The sequence below is a fragment of the Cucurbita moschata genome, unplaced genomic scaffold (genome assembly GCF_002738365.1).
Source record: "Cucurbita moschata cultivar Rifu unplaced genomic scaffold, Cmos_1.0 Cmo_Scf00006, whole genome shotgun sequence".
Lineage (NCBI taxonomy): Eukaryota > Viridiplantae > Streptophyta > Magnoliopsida > Cucurbitales > Cucurbitaceae > Cucurbita > Cucurbita moschata.
In genome coordinates this window covers 3,672,748-3,693,395 of record NW_019268522.1, presented here as the reverse complement: position 1 = coordinate 3,693,395, position 20,648 = coordinate 3,672,748, and the positions used below count along the sequence as shown (strand labels likewise).

The 20,648-nt window shown below is 36.4% G+C and overlaps 1 protein-coding gene across 1 annotated transcript; it reads left to right on the top strand.

The window, feature by feature from the left end:
- Positions 1 to 5,283: 5,283 nt before the first annotated feature.
- On the top strand, positions 5,284 to 9,419 carry LOC111444074 (protein SUPPRESSOR OF MAX2 1-like). The gene is made up of 3 exons (XM_023082011.1): positions 5,284 to 6,967; positions 7,371 to 7,680; positions 7,769 to 9,419. Exons 1-3 carry the CDS (start codon positions 5,757 to 5,759, stop codon positions 9,350 to 9,352), a joined length of 3,105 nt encoding a protein of 1,034 aa, XP_022937779.1. The 5' UTR covers positions 5,284 to 5,756; the 3' UTR covers positions 9,353 to 9,419.
- Positions 9,420 to 20,648: the final 11,229 nt, after the last annotated feature.

The window sequence follows — 20,648 nt, the reverse complement described above, 5'->3', positions numbered from 1 at the left end:
TTGTATGATATTCATTTTGTGAATTATGGTTCACTCTACTACCCATCATTGTATGGGTTTTGGCTAAGAATTGTTTAAGAAGACTTGGGGTTTTTCTTGGTAGGGTACAACTTTTTCCTCGCCAAGGAACCATAAAACTATCACTTTATATATATAATCAACTTGTTCAGGTGTTTCCTCTCTGGTATAGGTTAATGCACTTCTACGACGGTCTTTTGTCTTTCCAACCTGCTAACAGGTATGTTAATTGCCACAATTGTGCTCTTCTTCAAGTTTAATATTTGTTTTAATCCAACGAACAAGTCGGTCGTGAAGAATTCAGAATTCACAGATAACATCGATGTATGCTCGAGTCTTGAATCACGTTTGGGAGAAATATTTTGGAAAACATGGGTGGAAAAAAACGTTGAATACAATTTGAAAGAAAACAATGTTATAAGATAAAAGTGATTAGGCAACAATGACTTTGACAACATATAACTTGAGTAGGAAGAAGTGACGACTAGTTATATTCTTCTATAGACATGATTTTGGTGAATAGTCATACACGCCTGTATTGACACAACATGAAGTAGTAAAAATCTATCTAAAATGAAAGCAGGTAAAAGGAGTTTGGAACGAGCATATAGCCATGAACGACACATTTTAGACAAGCATGACCGGGACATCCGATATGTGGTCATAGACAACACGCCTTAGATAAGCATGACTGTGACACTAATCATGCTAATCAATTATCTATTAAAGTTATCCTTTCTCACATGCATTTTACGAAAATTCTTAGGAGGTCACCGAACATAGGGTGCACCTTGTTGGTACATGTAGTAATTTTCAATTCTTTTAAGTAATTTTAATTATCCTATCCTCAGACTGCTATCAATCGAATGTAGTCTTTATGTACTTTTTCTTTAGTCTAGTGTCACAAAAGAATTAAAATGGAATATCGAGACCCACCTAAATGATATTTTAACCTAAAATCGGTCAATAAAATGAACAAGCATATGTCAAACATGTTAGATTATTTATTTTTTGGATTTCCTACGTTGAATGAATTAAAATCTAATACGACAATTAAAATCCTAGAATTTTAAAAGTTAATTAATTTCAACCATATATTAGTGATTCATATTACTATTTTCTAATAATTCATTTAAAATCAATTAAAATATTATTGTTCGCCGGAATTATTACATAAATGAATATATTTTTTAAAAATATAATAAGAAAAAATAAATTAAATATTTTTACAAATTTCGGACATCCAAACAAAAGGTTTGAATTTTAGTATTTTCTAATTATAATAATATTGAATTTTATTCATTACTTGGGAAAAAACAATCAATATTTTCAAATTCCATGTAATATTTTACTTGGAATATATATATATATATATATATTGAATTTTGAATTTTGAAAATTTGACTATAGATGCCCCAAATAATACTCATAGCTTTAATTAATATTTTATAGATATTCTCTTTTTCTTTTTTTTTTTCCTTTTTTAAAAAGGATTAAATATAGAATGAGACGTGGTGACTTTATGATCCATTGAAATTTCGGGTTGGTGACACTAGCAACTCGAAACTCTCGATTTTTAGAGAGGGTTGAGTTGTCAAGTGTAATGACCCAGATCCACCGCTAGCAGATATCGTCCTCTTTAGACTTTCACTTTCGAGCTTCCCCTCAAGGCTTTAAAATGCGTCTGCTAGAGGAAGGTTTTCACACCCTTATAAACGGTGTTTTTGTTCTCCTCCTCAACCAATGTGGGACATCACAATTCACCCCCTTTCGTTGTATCAATACTTTCATACACCCCTGTTACATTTGGACAACATCTGCTAGCGGTGGGTCTGGGCCGTTACATTTGGACAACATCTGCTAACGGTGGGTATGAGCCGTTACATTTGGACAATATTTGCTAGTGGTGGGTCTAGATTGTTACATCAAGTTTGTTCTTTAAAAAAAATTATTTAAATAAATTTACTTATCTACTATAGGGTACGGTTGTGTTGTAACCCTATTTTTTAAGTTGACCGCACTGACCCAACTAAAAAAATGTCAACCTACGAACCAATTCGAATTTTTTATTTTCTAAAAATTCACGCTAACCTAAACCAAAAAAATCTAACCCTACCCAACCTAACGTTTATGGTTTGGGTTGAGTAGTTCAAGTTGGCCGGGTTCTCGAGTCATAAGAACACCCCTTTTTATATCTATAAATTTACAGTCAAGATTTTCAAGATGGTATGTTACGCATCTAACCGACACAATTTAGAGTTCTAATCCTTATAGATTCATTGCCTCTCAGCTCTAGTGTTCTATTGAAATTAGTTGTGCAAGCTCGAACGCTACCTAAAAAAGAATAGCACGAATGAGTATAAAAATATACTTAAATACATAGGCAATTAAACGTCTTATTTATTAATATTAATTAATTATTGAAAAAGAAAAATAAATTAATTAGGAGTTTGGAATCCCGAAGGAAGTGTAATTATCATTAATAAACATCATACCATTGTCCTCTAGTGAAATGCCCTTTTTATAAAATAATATTTAAATGAAGGAATGTAAGCATGATTGAGTTTCTATTATAGTAATAATTTTTTTAAAATATAAAAGTATGGCTTAGGATAATGAGCCCTCAAAGATTACATAATCGACCATAGGATATTAAATATAATATTATATAACTAAATATAAATAAGATGTTGACTTTAGTATATAAATAAATAGAACTTCACTATTAATAAACCACGTGGGATAAGAATTTCTAACCTCTTTAATTAATGATATAAATTCTTATCCAGTTGAACTATGCTCAAATTGATGATGTGACACTCGAGTAAAAAAGGGTAATTCTAAGAATAATTACTACCTATGCTAACAAGGGGTATGTTCTTTCTCGGTAACTCAATCACAGAAACGTCAAAATCGACTGTATTTTGTTTGGAGTAATTTTATGTTGGGTGATGATTTCTAGTCTGTAGGGATAGTTTTTACTAGTAACGTGATCATGTCGCAGCGGATGCAAAGGAATATTGGAATCATTAAGTATCGAATCTTGAGTACGTGTCAGGGATAATTTCAAATTTTTTATCTAATTAAAAAAATAGAAATGAAATATATTATATTATTGGAGAAGCATTTAAGGGAGAGGGAAGAGACGTGAATGGTACGTAGTTTGAGGGAATTGAAAAGGAAAAGTTGATAAGGAATTGAAGAAGACTATTTCTATCAAATTAAACAAATTTAAATAAATAAAAATCTTAATTTTAAAATATTGATTAATTTGACAATCCTAAAGAAAAAATAATAATTTAATTATAGATGAGCGGATTAAATTTATGATGTGGTTAAACAAAAAGAACGTAATGATCGAAAAAAAATCAAAAGTAAAAAAAGTCTGAAAAATGACACTCTCTCGCTCTCGATTTTTTGTCGAATCCATCTCATCACGTCATATCGTTCTCGTGATCGTATATGCCTCCCTCTCAGTACTCTATCTCTTTCACTTGTGACGTTTTTCTCTACTCTTGTTAGTTGCACTTGTCGCTAACACACATATGGTTACTGATCATTGACCAAGTACACGAGAGCTTGTCTCTCTCAATCTCTTTTCGTCACTCGTCTCCCTTAGATTTTGTCTTCTGCTCTTCAACTAGCCGGCCATATTGCCTAGCTCCGTTCATCATTGTTTCTATCAACAACTAGCCCCAAACCATCAATGCACCGTTTATCTATGACGAACAGGTAGATGCTCTCTTAGTTGGTTTAGAAACAAAATTCAATCTCACAATGAATAATAAACACGATTCAAAGGGCCATCACTAGTAAAGTTTCTCCCAATATTTTCCTTGCACCGGAACTAACCCAACCCAGAAAATTAATGGTTGAGTCGAGTTGAATTCATTAGTTAATAAAAGATAGTCTAAATTGAAAAATTTACCATGGGAACAACTGAGTCAAGTCTAAAAAAAATATCTTAACCTACGAACACGGCATAAAGTTACCCAACGAAACCATTACAATATAATTATCCTCATCAATGATCAACCCTTTCAAAATCTAAACTATTCGACGAACATTTTATAATTAATATTTAATTACATATTTGTTTGTATAAATTTTTCTACCCATCATCATTAAATTATAGACAAATAATTGATATGATTAGGAGAGAGAAAAATAAAGAGAGAGTTAAAAAGAGAGTGTAGGTATGAAAAGGCGAAACCCGTGCATTGCCTTGCAGCGATTGCGTGTGAAAAGCTGAATATTGGTACCCATTTAAAAAAGTAATAATAATTATTAATTTTAATTCTAAATTATAATTCAGCGCGTCTAACCACGTCACCTCGCTCCCAAACAAATAGCGCGTGAGATTAGGATTTCTAATTATAATCAAATTAGTAGTATATATCTAATTAAAATTTATAATTTAATTTCAATAATAATGTGAAATAAATATATTACAAAAAAAATTAAAATACATATAAGTCCACCGATATTATTTTATTTTTAGCTTGAGGAGGAGGAAGAGGATGTGATAGATATCGTAAACCTTGGCTCTGATACCACCTCCAACACGATCTCAACTACCATAGCGTCGACCTTTGGCCCAATCCCTCTTCACCACGCTGTCAGAATCTGTCTCACCAAAAACAACTTCATCATATGACGCGTCCAGCTCCTTCCCTGCCTATGGAGTACGAAATTTATGGGCTACCTCGATGGCACCATTGTCGCACCTGTCAAGCTGGTCCCTTCCTCAACCGTTTCTAGTGCTGACTTGGTCTCTAATCCGGCCTATGGTAAGTGGTATGATCAGGATCAATAAGTCTTTAGCAGCCTTCTCTCCTCCATGTTTGAGGAGATCCTTCACGATGTGGTTGCTGCTACTACTACGTCCAATGAGGCGTGGGATACACTACAGCGGATGTTTTCGTCGTCAACTCGTGCTAGCACTGTTCAGATCCGTGTTGAGCTCGCCATTCGTTAAAACGAGTCTGAGAGGTTTTCATACATTTATGAAGAATGTTTTGTTCTCGTCCCAAACCCATGTGGGATCTCGCAATTCACCCTCCTTCGAGGCTCAGCGTTCTCATTGACACTCGTTTTCTTCTTCGATCGACGTGGGACCGTGTACATTCTAAAATTTATTTTTTTTAAACAAAAAAAAAACTAAATTCCCTGTCTGAAAAGGCAGCGTCTGACCCCCTTCTCAATTATCTCTAATATATTGAGACAAAACTGGTTTAAAAAAGCTTCTTCCCTTACATTCAAGAACATATTTTTTAAAAAAAATTAAAAAGAAAATTAATGCCCAAAAAGCATTTTCCAGAAATCCTTGCAACTGATCATTCAGTACTTCCAACTCCCTGATTTCCCAGAAATTCTCTCTTTCTTTTGATTAATGCTCTCTCTGTTCTGAATTTTACGCGATCTCTTCTTTCCCCTCTTTCTCTGTTCTTCTTTTTCTTACACTTGCTGTGATTGATTGCAAATGGCTACACAATTTGATGGATTCATTGATTTATTGATAGATGTTCGGATTCTTTGTAATGAGATTTGATTTTCATTTCTTAGAAATGGGTTTTTTTTCTATATTTGTTCTCGATTTCTGATTCTCATTGACCTTCTCCATCTGGGTTTTGTTCGTTCTTTGATTTCTGTGATTTTTTAGGGATTTTGGTGTTCGTTCTTTGATTTCTGTGGTTTTTTAGGGATTTTGGGATTTGGGTTTTGATTTTTGGCTATAAATGAGAGCTGGGTTGAGTACGATTCAGCAAACTCTTACGCCGGAGGCGGCGAGTGTGCTGAATCATTCCATCGTCGAAGCTGGTCGTCGGAATCATGGTCAAACGACGCCGCTTCATGTGGCGGCGACGCTTCTCTCCTCGTCTAATGGGTTTCTCCGGCAAGCGTGTATCAAATCGCACCCGAACTCCTCTCATCCACTTCAGTGCAGAGCTCTCGAGCTCTGTTTTAGCGTCGCCCTTGAGCGGCTTCCGACGGCTCAAACCGCTAGTCCTGGCACTGAGCCGCCCATTTCCAACGCGCTTATGGCTGCTCTAAAGCGTGCTCAAGCCCACCAACGCCGGGGCTGCCCTGAGCAACAGCAGCAGCCGCTCTTGGCCGTGAAAGTTGAGCTGGAACAGTTGATTATTTCGATTCTTGATGATCCTAGTGTTAGCCGTGTTATGAGGGAGGCGAGCTTTTCTAGCCCGGCTGTTAAGGCCACCATTGAACAATCGTTGAATTCGTCTGCCCGGGCGAGTTCTTCGCCTGTTGGGGGATTGGGATTTCGACATTCTCCGGCTGGACCGCCGAGGAATTTGTATTTGAATCCCCGGATGCAGCAGCAGGGGAGCATTGTCGCCCCATTGCTGCAGCAGCATCGAGGGGAGGAAGTCGGGAAGGTAATCGATATACTGCTCCGGTCGAGGAAGAGGAATCCGGTGCTCGTCGGGGAGTCGGAACCGGAGGCTGTGGTGAAGGAATTGTTGAGGAGGATTGAAAATGGAGAATTAGGGGATGGAGCATTGTGTAAAGCTCAGGTGATTCATTTGGAGAAGGAGATTTGTGGTAATGATAGATCGCAGATTGGTGCTAGAATTAAGCATTTGGTGGAGAGTAGAATGGAGAATTTGAATGGTGGTGGAGGGGTTGTTCTTGATATGGGGAATTTGCAATGGCTGGTTCAGCAGCAGCCTGCGACTCGGGGTGGCTCGGGGTCGGGCACAGTGCCACAACCGGTTGTTTCAGAAGGCGGGCGGGCTGCGGTGGCGGAGATAGGGAAGCTACTTGCTAAACATGGTAATGGTGATGGTGGTCGGCTCTGGCTGATAGGTACTGCTACTTGTGAGACATATTTAAGGTGTCAAGTCTATCATCCTTCCATGGAGAATGACTGGGACTTGCAGGCTCTGCCCATTACGGCCCGAGCTCCTCTTCTCGGATTGTTCCCAAGGTACTCTTTGTGTAAGATCCTACGTCAGTTGGAGACGGGTACGAAACATTCCTTATAAGGGTGTGAAAATTTCTCCTATTAGACGCATTTTAAAACCTTTAGGGGAAGTCTGGAAGGAAACGTTCCCGTCCAGGGCGTCCAATAGGGAGAGATTTCCACGCCATTATAAGGAACGTTTCGTTCTTCTCTCGAACTGAATTGGGATCTCATAATTTACGTTCTTAGATCGATTTCGACCTGTTTATGATTGAATGACTTGTTATAAATTATGCCAATGTTGTTTGCAAATTGATTGCTTGTTCTACTTAGAATGCTTTAGAACAGCTGAAGTTCTCAAATTCTGCTATTAGTTTATGGTTTGTTCACTTCTGAGTTCTTCAAAATTGATATCCATTTTCATTAGGCCTGGTACCACTGGTGTTCTTAATCGCCCGGTTGAATCGTTATCCATGATCAAAGGATTTTCAACTAAGGCCACCGTTCCGATAGGATCGGTGGCGCTCGAGAACCTGGATTCATCTCGAAAAACACGTTGTTGTGCTCGATGCATACATAATTACGAACAGGAGCTGGAAAAACTGGTGGCCAAAGAGCTTGACAAGCCATCTTCAGTACTTAAATTGGAAGGAGGCAAAGCATTACCTCTCCCTTTGTGGCTGCAGAACGCGAAGGCCGAAGACGAACATTCGAAGAAACACGAAGCAACAATCGAGGTGAATTCTACTGTGATTCTTTGTTTACTTGTTCGTGTTTCTCTTGATAATTTGCATTTGTAAAATGAACGATCTTTCTTGTGTTTAGAGCTTGGATGAAGAACAAATACGAAAGCATAAGACTCGAGAACTCGAGAAGAAATGGCACGATACGTGCTTGCGCCTTCATCCTAACTTCCATAATTTAAACAAGTTCGGTCCGAACTTGCTCGGGCATCAACTTTCTCAACCCAAGTTACAACTAAATAAAGCATTTGGGGAAAAAGTACTTTCGAGTTTGCAACCGGGAAGCCCGGTAAGGACTGAGTTGGCTCTTGGGCGAATGAACGACAACGACAACTCGGCCGAGCAAACACATAAAGAGCAAGTGAAGGACTTTCTGGGTTGCATATCTTCCGAACCCGAGAGCAAAGTATGTGAATTGCGAAGTGGTAAATTTCTTAATGCGTCGGATATCGACTCGTACAAGAGGCTCTTTAAAGGTATACTAGAGAAGGTATGGTGGCAGCAAGAAGCAGCATCTGCTTTGGCTACAAGTGTGACTCAATTCAAGTTGGGAAATGGAAAACGTCGCGGTACGATTCGAAAAGGAGACATGTGGCTCTTGTTCTTAGGTCCCGACCGAGTTGGAAAGAAGAAGATGGCAACTGCTCTTGCAGAGCTGGTATCTGGGTCCAATCCGGTAACCATTTGTCTTGGCTCGAAACGTAGTGATGGAGGTATCCGTGGTAGAACCGTGTTAGATAGAATATCAGAGGCCGTTAGAAGGAATCGTTTTTCGGTTATTGTGCTGGATGATTTCGACGAATCAGATCTACTACTTCATGGAAGCATAAAAAAGGCAATGGAGAGAGGTCGATTCACTGATTCTCACGGTCGTGAAATCAGTCTCGGTAATATCATCTTCATCCTTACATCGAACTGGATACCAAATGATATGAAACACTTGTCTGATGGTAATCCGCTTGAGGAAGAGAAGTTAGCTAGTTTAGCAAGAAGCACTTGGGAATTGAAACTATCCCTTAGCAGGAAGACGATTAAACGTCGACTCGAACGGGCACATGGTGAAGAGCGATGTTCAAAACTGAGAACCGAAACTAGTCCAACCATATCATTTGATCTCAACGAAACTGCAGATACAGAGGATGAGAAAACAGACGGATCACTGAATTCAAGTGATGTAACAATCGAACACGAAACCGAACATGGTCTCAACATCCGACAATTATCATTCCCATCTCCATCAAAATCACAAGACATATTCGAGAGAGTTGACGATGCAATTATCTTCAAACCAGTTGACTTTGCCTCGATCAAGCATAACATCACAAGCTCCATCAACAAGAAGTTTTCATCAATGGTTGGAGAAAAGATCTCCCTTGACCTACACGAGAACGCTCTTGAGAAGATCACGAGTGGGGTATGGCTCAGTAACATGAATGTCGACGAATGGATTGAGAAAGTCCTCGTACCGAGCTTGAAGGAGCTCAAGGCTAGTCTTCCAAGCTTCGATGCCTTCGATTCCATGGCGGTTAGACTCGACGCGGATGATAGTTCAGGTTGTTGGGGCTCAGAAGATCAGCTTCCTCGTAGCATCAAGGTGGTTGTGGGGGAAAACTGTGAGATACCTGAGGTTAATAGCAGTTGTCATTTTGTAACTTTTGTTGGATAGAGATGTAAATAAGCTTGAATGAAAGGGTAAAACCGTAAAGAAAAAAATCCACAAAAAAAAAAAAAAATTAAAAGAGTATACTATTTTTTTTTCGTTAGATTATTTGATATCTTATGTTTAAAGAATATATATATATTATTTTAGTGAATGGTTAATATTTATTCCAAAAAAATATGAAGGGTAAAATTGTCATTTTGCTTCCAATTTATAATTTATTTGGATAATGAAATATAAATTAATTAAACATGTCATTTAATTTTTAATTATAAAAAAAAAAATTAAATTATATTCTTTACCTTTGTACATGTCAACATTAATAATAGAATACTATTATGGACATAATTATCAAATTAATTTTGATTAGTTGGTTGGATGTGACATAACTCTTTATTAAAGTAGAATTTTTTTAAAAATAAATTATAAATGCCCTAATTATTGAAAGATAAGAATTTTAAAGTGGGTCGTGGAGCCAGGTCAACTAAATTAAAAAAGTTAGATACCTCTAATTAAATTGTATTTTTTGCTTTTGGAGGAGTCGACCAACCGTGAATTTTAAACAGGTCGTTTGTGTTGTTGGATGAAAATCCCATATCGGTTAATTTAGGGAATGATCATGGGTTTATAATCGAAGAATACTATCTCCATTGGTACGAGACTTTTTGGGAACGACAAAGCAAAGCCATGAGAGCTTATGCTCAAAGCGGACAATATCATACTACTGTGGAGAGTCATGTCAATAGAATCTTCAAATGTCGAATAAAGAACTCCAAAAGAAAAAAGGGTCGAAACTTGATTAAGGGGAGGTGTAAAGTCTCGAGTTTCTAAAACCTATGAGGGTTCGGTTTGTATGACTTGGTGAAGCACGTTGGAGGGTTGATATGGGGAGATATCTCTAGGAAGATCGATATCAATTTGTGCTTTTCAAATCGATAAGTTGAGTTGTAAGTTTCTTTTTATGAATTTGCCTTATACACTAAGTAATTTTAGATAATGTTCTCGTGAGAGCATTCTAAGCAAGATTGATAAAGAAACCAATGAGTGAGAAGCCATATTTGAGAGATCTCGGGTCAAGGATATGTTTTTAAGAACAAGGTTTCAAAGGTTAAATTCTCATTCGATTGGTTGAGTTAGCATCGGATTGTTTTTGTAAGGTCATTTGAAACAACTTCTTTGAAGGAATCGGAGAATGAAAATGCTTGAGGAAGGAGATTTTGTTCGAGTCATAGGTATGATTTGTCGAGTTTCTCTTCTCAAAATTTCCTCAATTTCACAAATGCATCGAACTTGGGTATATGACTTAAAAAAATAAAAAATAAAAATGTATTCATAATAGAAGTACATGAAGGTGAGTAGAGAAACTGATTGTCCAAGGAATGATGTCGGGGTGCAGGTATTCTCCCTCTAACATGTTTGTTGAACAAAACTATTTGCGGATAGTATTTATAGTAGAGACTAGACAATTTATTATTAGAATAGGTGAATTATTTTTCTAAGATAGACAGGCGATGGGCTCATACAATTATTAAATTTGACCATGTTGGATTAATAATAATATTTTAACACTCTCTTCTAGCACTAATCTTTATCCACTGCACCATGTTGAGCTGACCACGAAAGCTCACATATTTGTAGTATTAAACCCTTTCGTAAATAAGTTTGCCACTTGGTCATTTTGTTTCTTCCTCTAAGACTTTATCTCTAATAAAATGTTACTGTAACTCCACATGTTTATACATGTTTTTTTCTAGCATGAAACTTCGGATTTCTACTAGGTGAACCGCATATTGGTTGTAGATAGTCACTTTTTTGTTGTAAATCCTGCATTACGAGTTTCAACCATGTACATTATTGAGTTACTCCAGCCACTGCTCTATACCCCGCTTTAGATTTGACTATGATACTTTTGGCTGTCTTTTGCTATATTAAGAAATTGTTCTCGAACTGAGCTTTAACACAAACTCAGTGTTTGATCTTCAGTTATCGTGACATCCTACATAGTCAACATCATGGTATCCTACTAGCTTATATTCTTCGCTTTTTTTTGTATACAAGACTATAGTCGATTTTACCTTTGACATATCACAAGATCTGTCCTTTATGCAATAAAGCATTCTTCATATCTATATGCCATAATTTTCAATCTTTATTTACCTAAAGTGCTGACATGACCTGTATAATAGTGATCTTCACCACTAGACTAAATATTTCATCATAGTCTAGTCCATATTGTTGAGAGAACCCTGGAGCTAGAGTATCATTCAAGAGATTCATACGAGAGATGCTTTATTTTGTAAACCCACTTACAAAAGATAGGTGTGACATCTTTAGTCTTGACACTAGTTTTGTGGTTTAATTTTTCTCCAAGGCTATGAATTTTTCCTCCCTTGCCTTCTATCAAACCATATTTTGTGATGCTTCTTCATACGTCTCTTGCATTTTAACTTCGTCTTCTAGAATAGCTGCATCGGCATACTTTGAATTTGGCTTTTGGATTCTTTCTGACGGTTTAAGTTGTTGATATGCCATTATCTTTTTACTAGGTTCGCTTGGTTGAGTCACTTCTTGCTCATCAACATTAGTGTCACTTGGATCTTCATGCGCATCAAAACTTAACAAAATGCGTACAGTTTGCTCCCCTCGTCTTTTGTATTAGAATTTCTTCAATGTCGTCAAGTCTGTAATACTTTCTTCTTTGAGTGCCACCCCTCATTGCACCACTCTGATTATCAGTCATATGGTTTGAGCATCTTGAATCAATGATCTAGTCATTTTTGTTATCAATATGCTCTCCCATCATCGCCCTAAGCGTTACCTCGTCTTCATCAATGCCACATAGTACCTTTGGATCTCATTCATCCTCCATCTTCTTTTTGGAGGTTTCCACATTGCTTTCGACTTACTTTTCTTGGACTATTGTAACAAATACCTTCAAATCTCTTTTCTTAAGAATTCTTATTGTCGTTCTTCGGAGCTCTCCCAGGTTGTGCAGTTCCTTGATGGCTTCTTTCTTATCATCATTTCTCATCTCATCATCTTGATATCTAACAATACGGCTCACGTATCGTGATGCCCTTATAAGTACCAGGACCTTGTTGCTCACTTAGGCATGCTTATCGAAAACTAGCCCCATGAGTCAACTATATCCGGAGACATCTCGAAGATTCATCTATTTAGGTTCTATCGAGGTATGAACCCTCCCGTATCCACTACGAGTCATTTATGGATACCGTAACAGATAGTAGGTGTCTATATCAACCTCCAACACATGGTCTAGGGCGCAATGTCGGCCCACCCATGTTGTCCAACGCTGTCCTCGAAAAAACTCATTTTCAAAGGAAGACGTCCAAGACATTCATCTCGCAATACTCACCCACACTAGACACATGTATGTGCCACATGGTAGCTTACTTAGGTCACATGGCCTAGGGGTGGTGGAGAGCTAACACTATATTTCTCCCTATAGGACATTTTGAGACACTTTTTTATACAGTAAATGTGATTTTGGCAAACAGTCATACGCCCTCATAGAGCGGCCTGTCAAGTGTTCGATTAACACCAAATTTAGTGAGCATTCATATTTCATATAGACGGACTTAACTCCAAATTCATATGTCAAACCTTATACCAAAACTCCATCTTTTGAGGTTAAGGCTCATGGCCCTATTCAGCCATTTTTCGAGCCTGTCTATAACACTCTTGTCTATCTTTTATCCTTGTCTTGCTTATGCCTCAACTTGGCTTCAACACATACTTTTCATAATGGTTGGATGATGCACTCTCTTCTTGAATCGTATCATGAGAGTTGCCTATCTTGACCCTCATAGGCTTGATGGACGCCACTTGAGTGTCATCACCTTGTCTGTCTACATGTGCGGGTCGCAACCTACTCTGTCCTTAATAGTCATATTTTAGAAGTCAGATTGTAACATTAAATTTTTAATAATAATTCATATAAAGATGGCCACCTTTCGTGTTTTCTAATGTTTTCTAATCTCTAACTAAAGCCAAAGCAAGTTGAAAAGGTAATTACATTTTCTAATCCTTTTTTCTTGAACAAGGCAATTCTAAAAGGGACTTTAACGATTTAATTATATAATTAATTAATCTTTAAGACTTTATATTATTTTTTAAAAATCTATCATTAAAATATACAATAAAGTTATATTATTGGTAAACATGAGACTCTATTTAATAATATTTTATTAAATAAAGCTAAACATTGTCACATTGCTTAAAATATTCACAAATAATATGGTCAATACTTTATGGTAATGAAAAGATAAGGTATATATCCAAACACCCATTATCATATTGTAGCCAAAAAATTCCAATCATTTCATTAAAGAAATAAATGTGCCTAAGTCCCCCTTTCAACCCAACCATGCATGTGTTCTCCTTCATTTTATTAGATTTCTCTCTAATAAATGATGGCCCCACTACATTATTCTTTTCTTTTTTTTTAGGTTGAAAATTTGAATATTTCTAAGATATTTAACACGTTAATTTAATGTCTACGGTGTAAAATAGAAGCTATACATGTTTGATTGATAAGTTGTTTATTACCAGAGCTATTGGATTAGTAAATTTGAAGAAAGAAATTGACTTTAATAACAGCACTATGAACAATCAGGTAACAAAATAGAAATGGAGTACCCTGAGGTAGATTACAACCCTCATCATGTAGGGCTACAATTTGGATTCGACCAGAGAATGCCAAGCTATTTTTGAAGGAGCATCAGAAACCAGCTAAGGCACCGTAGCGTCCCCTAAAAGCTACCTGATAGGTTCTGTTCTATCTGCCCACCCGAATCATCCCGTACCGGGTTGGTAGCCGAGGCCGTTAGATTCATGATGTCATGTTTATAGAACCTATCACAATACAAATTTAAGTTTTCAGGACTCGTTTTTCTAGTGGACTTTGTTCATAAAGTTTATCCACATGAAACAAATTAATCTTTGGTTAAATATGGTTTTTCTAATCTTTGGTTAAATATGGTTTTTCTTCTCGAACTATAATGCGTAAATTGTTGTCATACATTATATGAATGGTATCAAAATTTGGAGGGTTCATATAACCTGATAACTCAATCAATCTAGATTATCTAATCCAAATCATAAAAGTTAGATTACGTTGATTTTTTTCAGTTTGGGTTTGGTTGATTTTCTTAAAAGTAAGAAATTCAGTTCGGTTTGCGGGCTGACATTTTTTTGGTCGAGTCAACTCGACCAACTCGAAAATAGAGTTACAACCTAACCTAGCCCTACCTACTTCTAAGAAAACAAATAATAATATTTAACGTTTGTAAATAATGTTAGTGATAAGTTTCTTGTAAATATTTGATATTTAAATTTTATGAAATTTTGGTTATTGATATAACATTTATTATGGATTGGTAGAATGTTTTTAAATAATTAAAAAACAAAGCAACTCGACAATCCAACTTAACCTTTTTGGTGAACTCTATTCAAGTGGCTCGAGTTACTAATCTAACATGAAATTTTAGATTAATTCAAAAGATCGAATAAATCTCATTTTTAATTTAAAAACACATATAACTTGTTAACTATGAGAAAATTATTTTATGGGGAAAGTTAATTACAAATATGTCATTAAAAAATAATATTTATGAAAATGCAATATTTAATTTAAGGCTTAGAACAAGTTGCTAAAAATTAATATAAAATAATACATATATCACTCACAAAAAACAAATATAATAAAAAATGGCAAGCCAACTACAAGCAATAACTTTTGATTTTCTTGAAAACCTTCCCAATAAAAATTGCAAAAAAAAAAAAATCCAAAAACTTATATATATATATATATATTATTACTACTATTACATGTTTGATTTAGTTGTATAGATGTGATGTGACCATAAGTGCTTTGTTGTTATCCATCTATTATTACAAAAAATAAAAAAATAAAAAAAAAACATTAATAATAGAGATGTGACTTAAAAGCTTACTATGTTTGTTTGATTGATAGATATTGTCTTGTATCAAACCAACGCTCTTTCTAAAACATAATCAAATTGGGTTATATTTTTTTCTTAGTTGTGATGTCTTAGAGTGGGTAAAACCGTACTCATTATGCGATTGATCAACAACATTGTCAAAGCTCATAGAGGTGTATCCGTATTTGGAAGAGTAGGTGAACGTACTCGTGAAGGAAATGATCTTTACATGGAAATGAAAGAATTCGGAGTAATTAATAAAGAAAATATTGTAGAATCAAAAGTGGCTCTAGTCTACGGTCAGATGAATGAACTGTTGGGAGCTCGTATGAGAGTTGGTTTAACTGCCCTAACTATGGCGGAATATTTTCGAGATGTTAATGAACAAGACGTGCTTCTATTTATCGACAATATCTTCCGTTTTGTTCAAGCGGGATCTGAAGTATTCGCGTTACTGGGTAGAATGCCTTCGGTTGTGGGTTATCAACCGAATCTTAGTACTGAAATGGGTTCCTTACAAGAAAGAATTACTTCTACCAAGGAAGGGTCCATTACTTCTATTCAAGCAGTTTATGTACCTGCGGACGATTTAACCGATCCTGCTCCTGCCACCACATTTGCACATTTGGATGCTACTACCGTACTATCAAGAGGATGAGTAAAATAGGAGTATATGAATGAATCGATACTACATGTAAATGGGAATGATCCTGAGGATAAGATGACTAAGAAAAACTTAAAGAAATGAAAATTATTACTTATGCCAACAAGGTGTATCTTTACTCAATCATAGGAACTCTATGATTAAACGTGTTTTACTTGAATATATTAGGTGACCTCCTACGAATTTTACTATAGTGCACTTGAGTGAGGACAAAGCATGCTGTAAAGAATTGTGTTGATCTATGGGAATAGTCTTCAATTTTAAAAAGCGAGGAGTAGGTAATATGACTATGTCACAAGGGAAGATCGAAGGCAACAAGTGCCTTTTACTTGAAAATTATTTATGAATGTAACGGCTCAAGCCTACCACTAGTAAATATTGTCTTCTTTGGGCTTCTTCCCTTCTCCAATCGATGTGAGATCTCACAATCCACCCCCTTTGTTCTTTTCTCCAATCGATTAGGGCCCCCACCAAATCCACCCCCTTCGGGACTTAGTGTCCTTGCTGGCACATCACCTCATATCTACCTCCTCTTTAGGACTCAACCTCCTTGCTGACACATCCCCGGTTATGTGGAATCTCACGATGAACATCTTTTATAAGAATTAGCCTCTCCCAGCCTTCATTTTACAACTTTATATAATATAGTAAAACATGTATTAAACGAAAAGTATAGGAACTAAAATAATATTTTGACCTAATAATTAATTAAATGCATACTATTTATAATAATTAATGGAAGATCTAAACTTTACATTTTGTAGATCTAACATGTACCTCAACTTGAAAAATATCGAATAAGTTCCTAATATGTTCGACATTTTTTAAATTAAAAAAATTTATTTACATTTTGTGTCAAATAGGACATTAAATGTTCAAATTTATATCTAGTCGGTAAATTTTGAAAAACTATCACATGCACATGGGCTCATTAGGCGAGCTTATTAATGTACTTCTAGGCCTGACTATAAGGTAGCACACGTTCACTGCCAAAAAATCAAAGAGAAAGAAAGGAACGTGAAGAATACCATGGTGCATGCATCCATGCATAACATGCTAGTGAAGTAATCCATGATCACATGACATACAACGTGCATGAGGTCTCAAATTAAAAACTATGATTCAATGAGATGATGTCTATAATACTTTCATACTTATCTCGATGTAAATTTCTTATGAGACGTACTATATATTCAAGGTATTTCGTTCTTGCTCAATATACATAGTACATCATGGTATCTTGCAAGACATAAACATGATCATATCAACATAGCAGTCATAAACAAACGTAAATGGAAGTAATAGGCATCATGTTGTTCATTCAAATATCATACCATATAATATAGCACATAAATAGGGCCACAAAGTACCTAATATTCATGTATCGAAAAATTTCATCCAACCTAGCACATAGATGTTTCCTTTTAAATTTAAACTTTCAAGATTTTATTGAGAGCCTTAGAGGCAACCCGAGGGGAAAAAGGGCCATGAAAAAAGGATGGTTCAGGGATTAACGATCCAGATCCACTTCTAGCAGTCTTCTTTGGGCTTCTCCTCAAGGTTTCCACACCCTTGTAAGGGTTTTCAAGATAAGATAGAAGAAAAATGTTTAGAAAAATCGGTCAATGTCAACCTGAGGGGAAAAAGGGCCACAAGGGTTTTCAAGATAAGATAGAAGAAAAATGTTTAGAAAAATCGGTCAATGTCAACCGGAGGGGAAAAGGGGCCATGAAAAAAGGATGGTTTAGGGATTAACGATCCAGATCCACTGCTAGCAGATATTGTCTTCTTTGGGCTTCTCCTCAAGGTTTCCACACCCTTGTAAACTTGTAAAGGGTGTTTTTTTCTCCTCCCCAACCAATGTGGGACATAGCAATCTACCCCCGAATTCTCCTCTTCAACCCATGTGGGACATCACAATCTACCCCATTCGGGGGCCAGCGTCCTCGCTGGCACTCGTTTATTTCTCCAATCGATCTGAGACCACCACTAAATCCACCCCTTTTGGGGCCAGCATCTTTACTAGTACATTGCCTCGTATCTACCCCTTTTGGGGAATAGCGAGAAGGCTAGCACATCGTCCACAATCTACCCCCTTCGGGGGCCAGCGTCCTCGCTGGCACTCGTTTATTTCTCCAATCGATCTGGGACCAGCACTAAATCCACCCCTTTTCGGGCCAGCATCTTTACTAGTACATTGCCTCGTGTCTACCCCTTTTTGGGGAACAGCGAGAAGGCTAACACATCGTCCGGTGTCTGGCTCTGATATCATTTGTAATAACCCAGATCCACCACTAGCAGATATTGTCCTGTTTGGGCTTTCCCTTTCCGGCTTCCCCTCAAAGCTTTAAAACGCGAAGGTTTCCACACCATTACAAAGGGTGTTTTGTTCTCCTCCCAACCAATGTGGGACATCGCATTTGGAGTTGATAACATCTATTTTGGGATTCTAAGTCACTCAATTTCCTCAAGAATGGAGGAAGAACAAAGTATAGATTTCAGATTTTTTAATTCGATTTTCCTCCAAATCCGAGAGTATTTCTTGGAATTAGGTTCTTATTTTTAAGTAATTGTTCTCAGAGGAATTTTACACAAGATTCAGGAAGAAATTCAAAGTTAATTTAGATGAGAAGATGAGATTCAGACGATCATAAAAAAATTGCAAGATTGGTATGTTTTTTGTTTTGGACGATCCTTGGACGTATTTATTTTAGTCGATGGTTGATAACAAATTATGAGTAAAAGTATCAATGTGTAGATTAATTGGAATTCTACAATTTTGGTGAAGAAACCAAGTTGATCCAAGTTTTATGTGAAAAATTAGATTGGATCGAAAAATTCATCGGTTTCTAGAAAAATTGTATTTGCAGGTGAATACCCGACGGACACGCGTTGCACAAGCAGGCGGTCCATACGTTTGGACAAAAAAACCAATAGGTGTCATAAGAAGAGAGAGTCGTGTGTCAATCAACTAGTAGAATTACGTGTTTCGGGTAGTCTGACCCACACCCTCATATAATTTAGCAACCTGCACTCGAGCCAAACCATCCGCCTGACCCGACCTGCGACCCACATCTCACATGGGTGCACCATTTATTGTTACGAGAATAATTGGAGAAATTTCATGCTTGCGACGGATCAAACCCAATCTCTAGGAGTTAAATGTGCAATGTCACACCGTGGGGACACGTTTCCCTCTCCCCAGGCACGTTTATATGTACATTTAGGGATCTCTTTTTGCCTCGTTCGACCTCCTTTATACAGTTTTTCTTCTTAATTTCAATACTAATCTTAATTTAACTTGAATTAAGACATACCATATAATTTTCAGAAATTTTGGAGCTTCTAACACAAGAAAAGTTAGTTTGGGAAGACACGCGTCATCCAAGTAAATAACCACACGAAAATTTGGAAGAAATACTTGTAGAGATCACTTCGATATACATGCATGCTAATAAAACCGAACTTTGAAGCTTACACTAATAATCTTAAATTTTTCATCCAAAATCTAAATAATCAAAATATTATTAAAAAGTAAATAATTAACTGCAATACTTTATAACATAAATCTTAATAGGTTGTCAAACACATAATTTGTAGAATGAGGTCGTTGGACATCACCAAACACGGAATAGAGGGATAGTTGTACATCGTCTAAGTTCTTGTCAAAACATGTCACCATCGTCGCACTCTGGATAAAGCACTTATTGTACTCCAGCATCGTTCGTGGTTCAAGTTTCGTTAACATCGTCAAACATGTATGGCTACAAGGAGTTCACGACAATCGATCGTAAACCATATTTGACACTTATATCCAACCATAACTAAATTCTAAAGTAACCTATATTAATTTAAATTATTTAAATCTAGAATTCCAATCATTCAAACTATCTTTTTTCTTTTGCTCTTCATATTTTGATCCGTGTGAGTTGTGCAATGCTAACATATTTTGATCCGTGTGAGTCGTGCGTGCTTGCGCGTGCGCACGTGCGTGTGTGTGTGGGTGTGCGTGCGTGTGTGTGCGTGTGTGTGCATGCGTGTGTATGTGTGTATGTGTGTGTTTAAAATCGTGAGGTTTACGAAAATACGCAAGACCTAAAACAGACAATATTCGTTAGCAGTGGGCTTGGGCTGTTACAAATGGTATCAGAACCAGACACCAGATGATATGCCAGCGATGACGCTAACTCCTAAGGGGGTGGATTGTGAGATCCCACATCGGTTGGAGGGAGGAACGAAGCATTCTTAAGTGTGTGGAAACATCTCCATAGTAGATGAATTTTAAAACCGTGAGGCTGATGGACTTAGGTTGTTACATGTGTATACGTAAATAACTTTTGATCGAGAATACATGTCAATTACTATTATTCATACCTTCATTTTCTCTACATTATTAAAAGAAAACAAATTAAGTAATATTTGTGCAAGATTTAGAGGCTTTTAATAATTCCCACAAACTTTATTATCATTTAATAATTGAACTAACTTAATAATTTTTTCTCACCTTTTTTTTCCTCAACATTTTCTTAATTGCATTAAAGAATGTCACCACTTTTCCCAATTAAGACTCTATGATCTCATGAATGTCCTTCACTACCTTCCAAATAAATAGAATTACAACTAAGCATGTCATCAATTTACTCTTTTTTTCAACAAAAAAAAAAAAAAAAAAAAA

Excerpts from the sequence above, each read along its gene's own strand:
- LOC111444074 (XM_023082011.1), top strand. The coding sequence starts at position 5,757 with ATGAGAGCTGGGTTGAGTACGATTCAGCAAACTCTTACGCCGGAGGCG. Across the intron at positions 6,968-7,370 it reads CTTCTCGGATTGTTCCCAAG|GCCTGGTACCACTGGTGTTC; the intron begins GTACTCTTTGTG and ends CATTTTCATTAG. Across the intron at positions 7,681-7,768 it reads AACACGAAGCAACAATCGAG|AGCTTGGATGAAGAACAAAT; the intron begins GTGAATTCTACT and ends TCTTGTGTTTAG.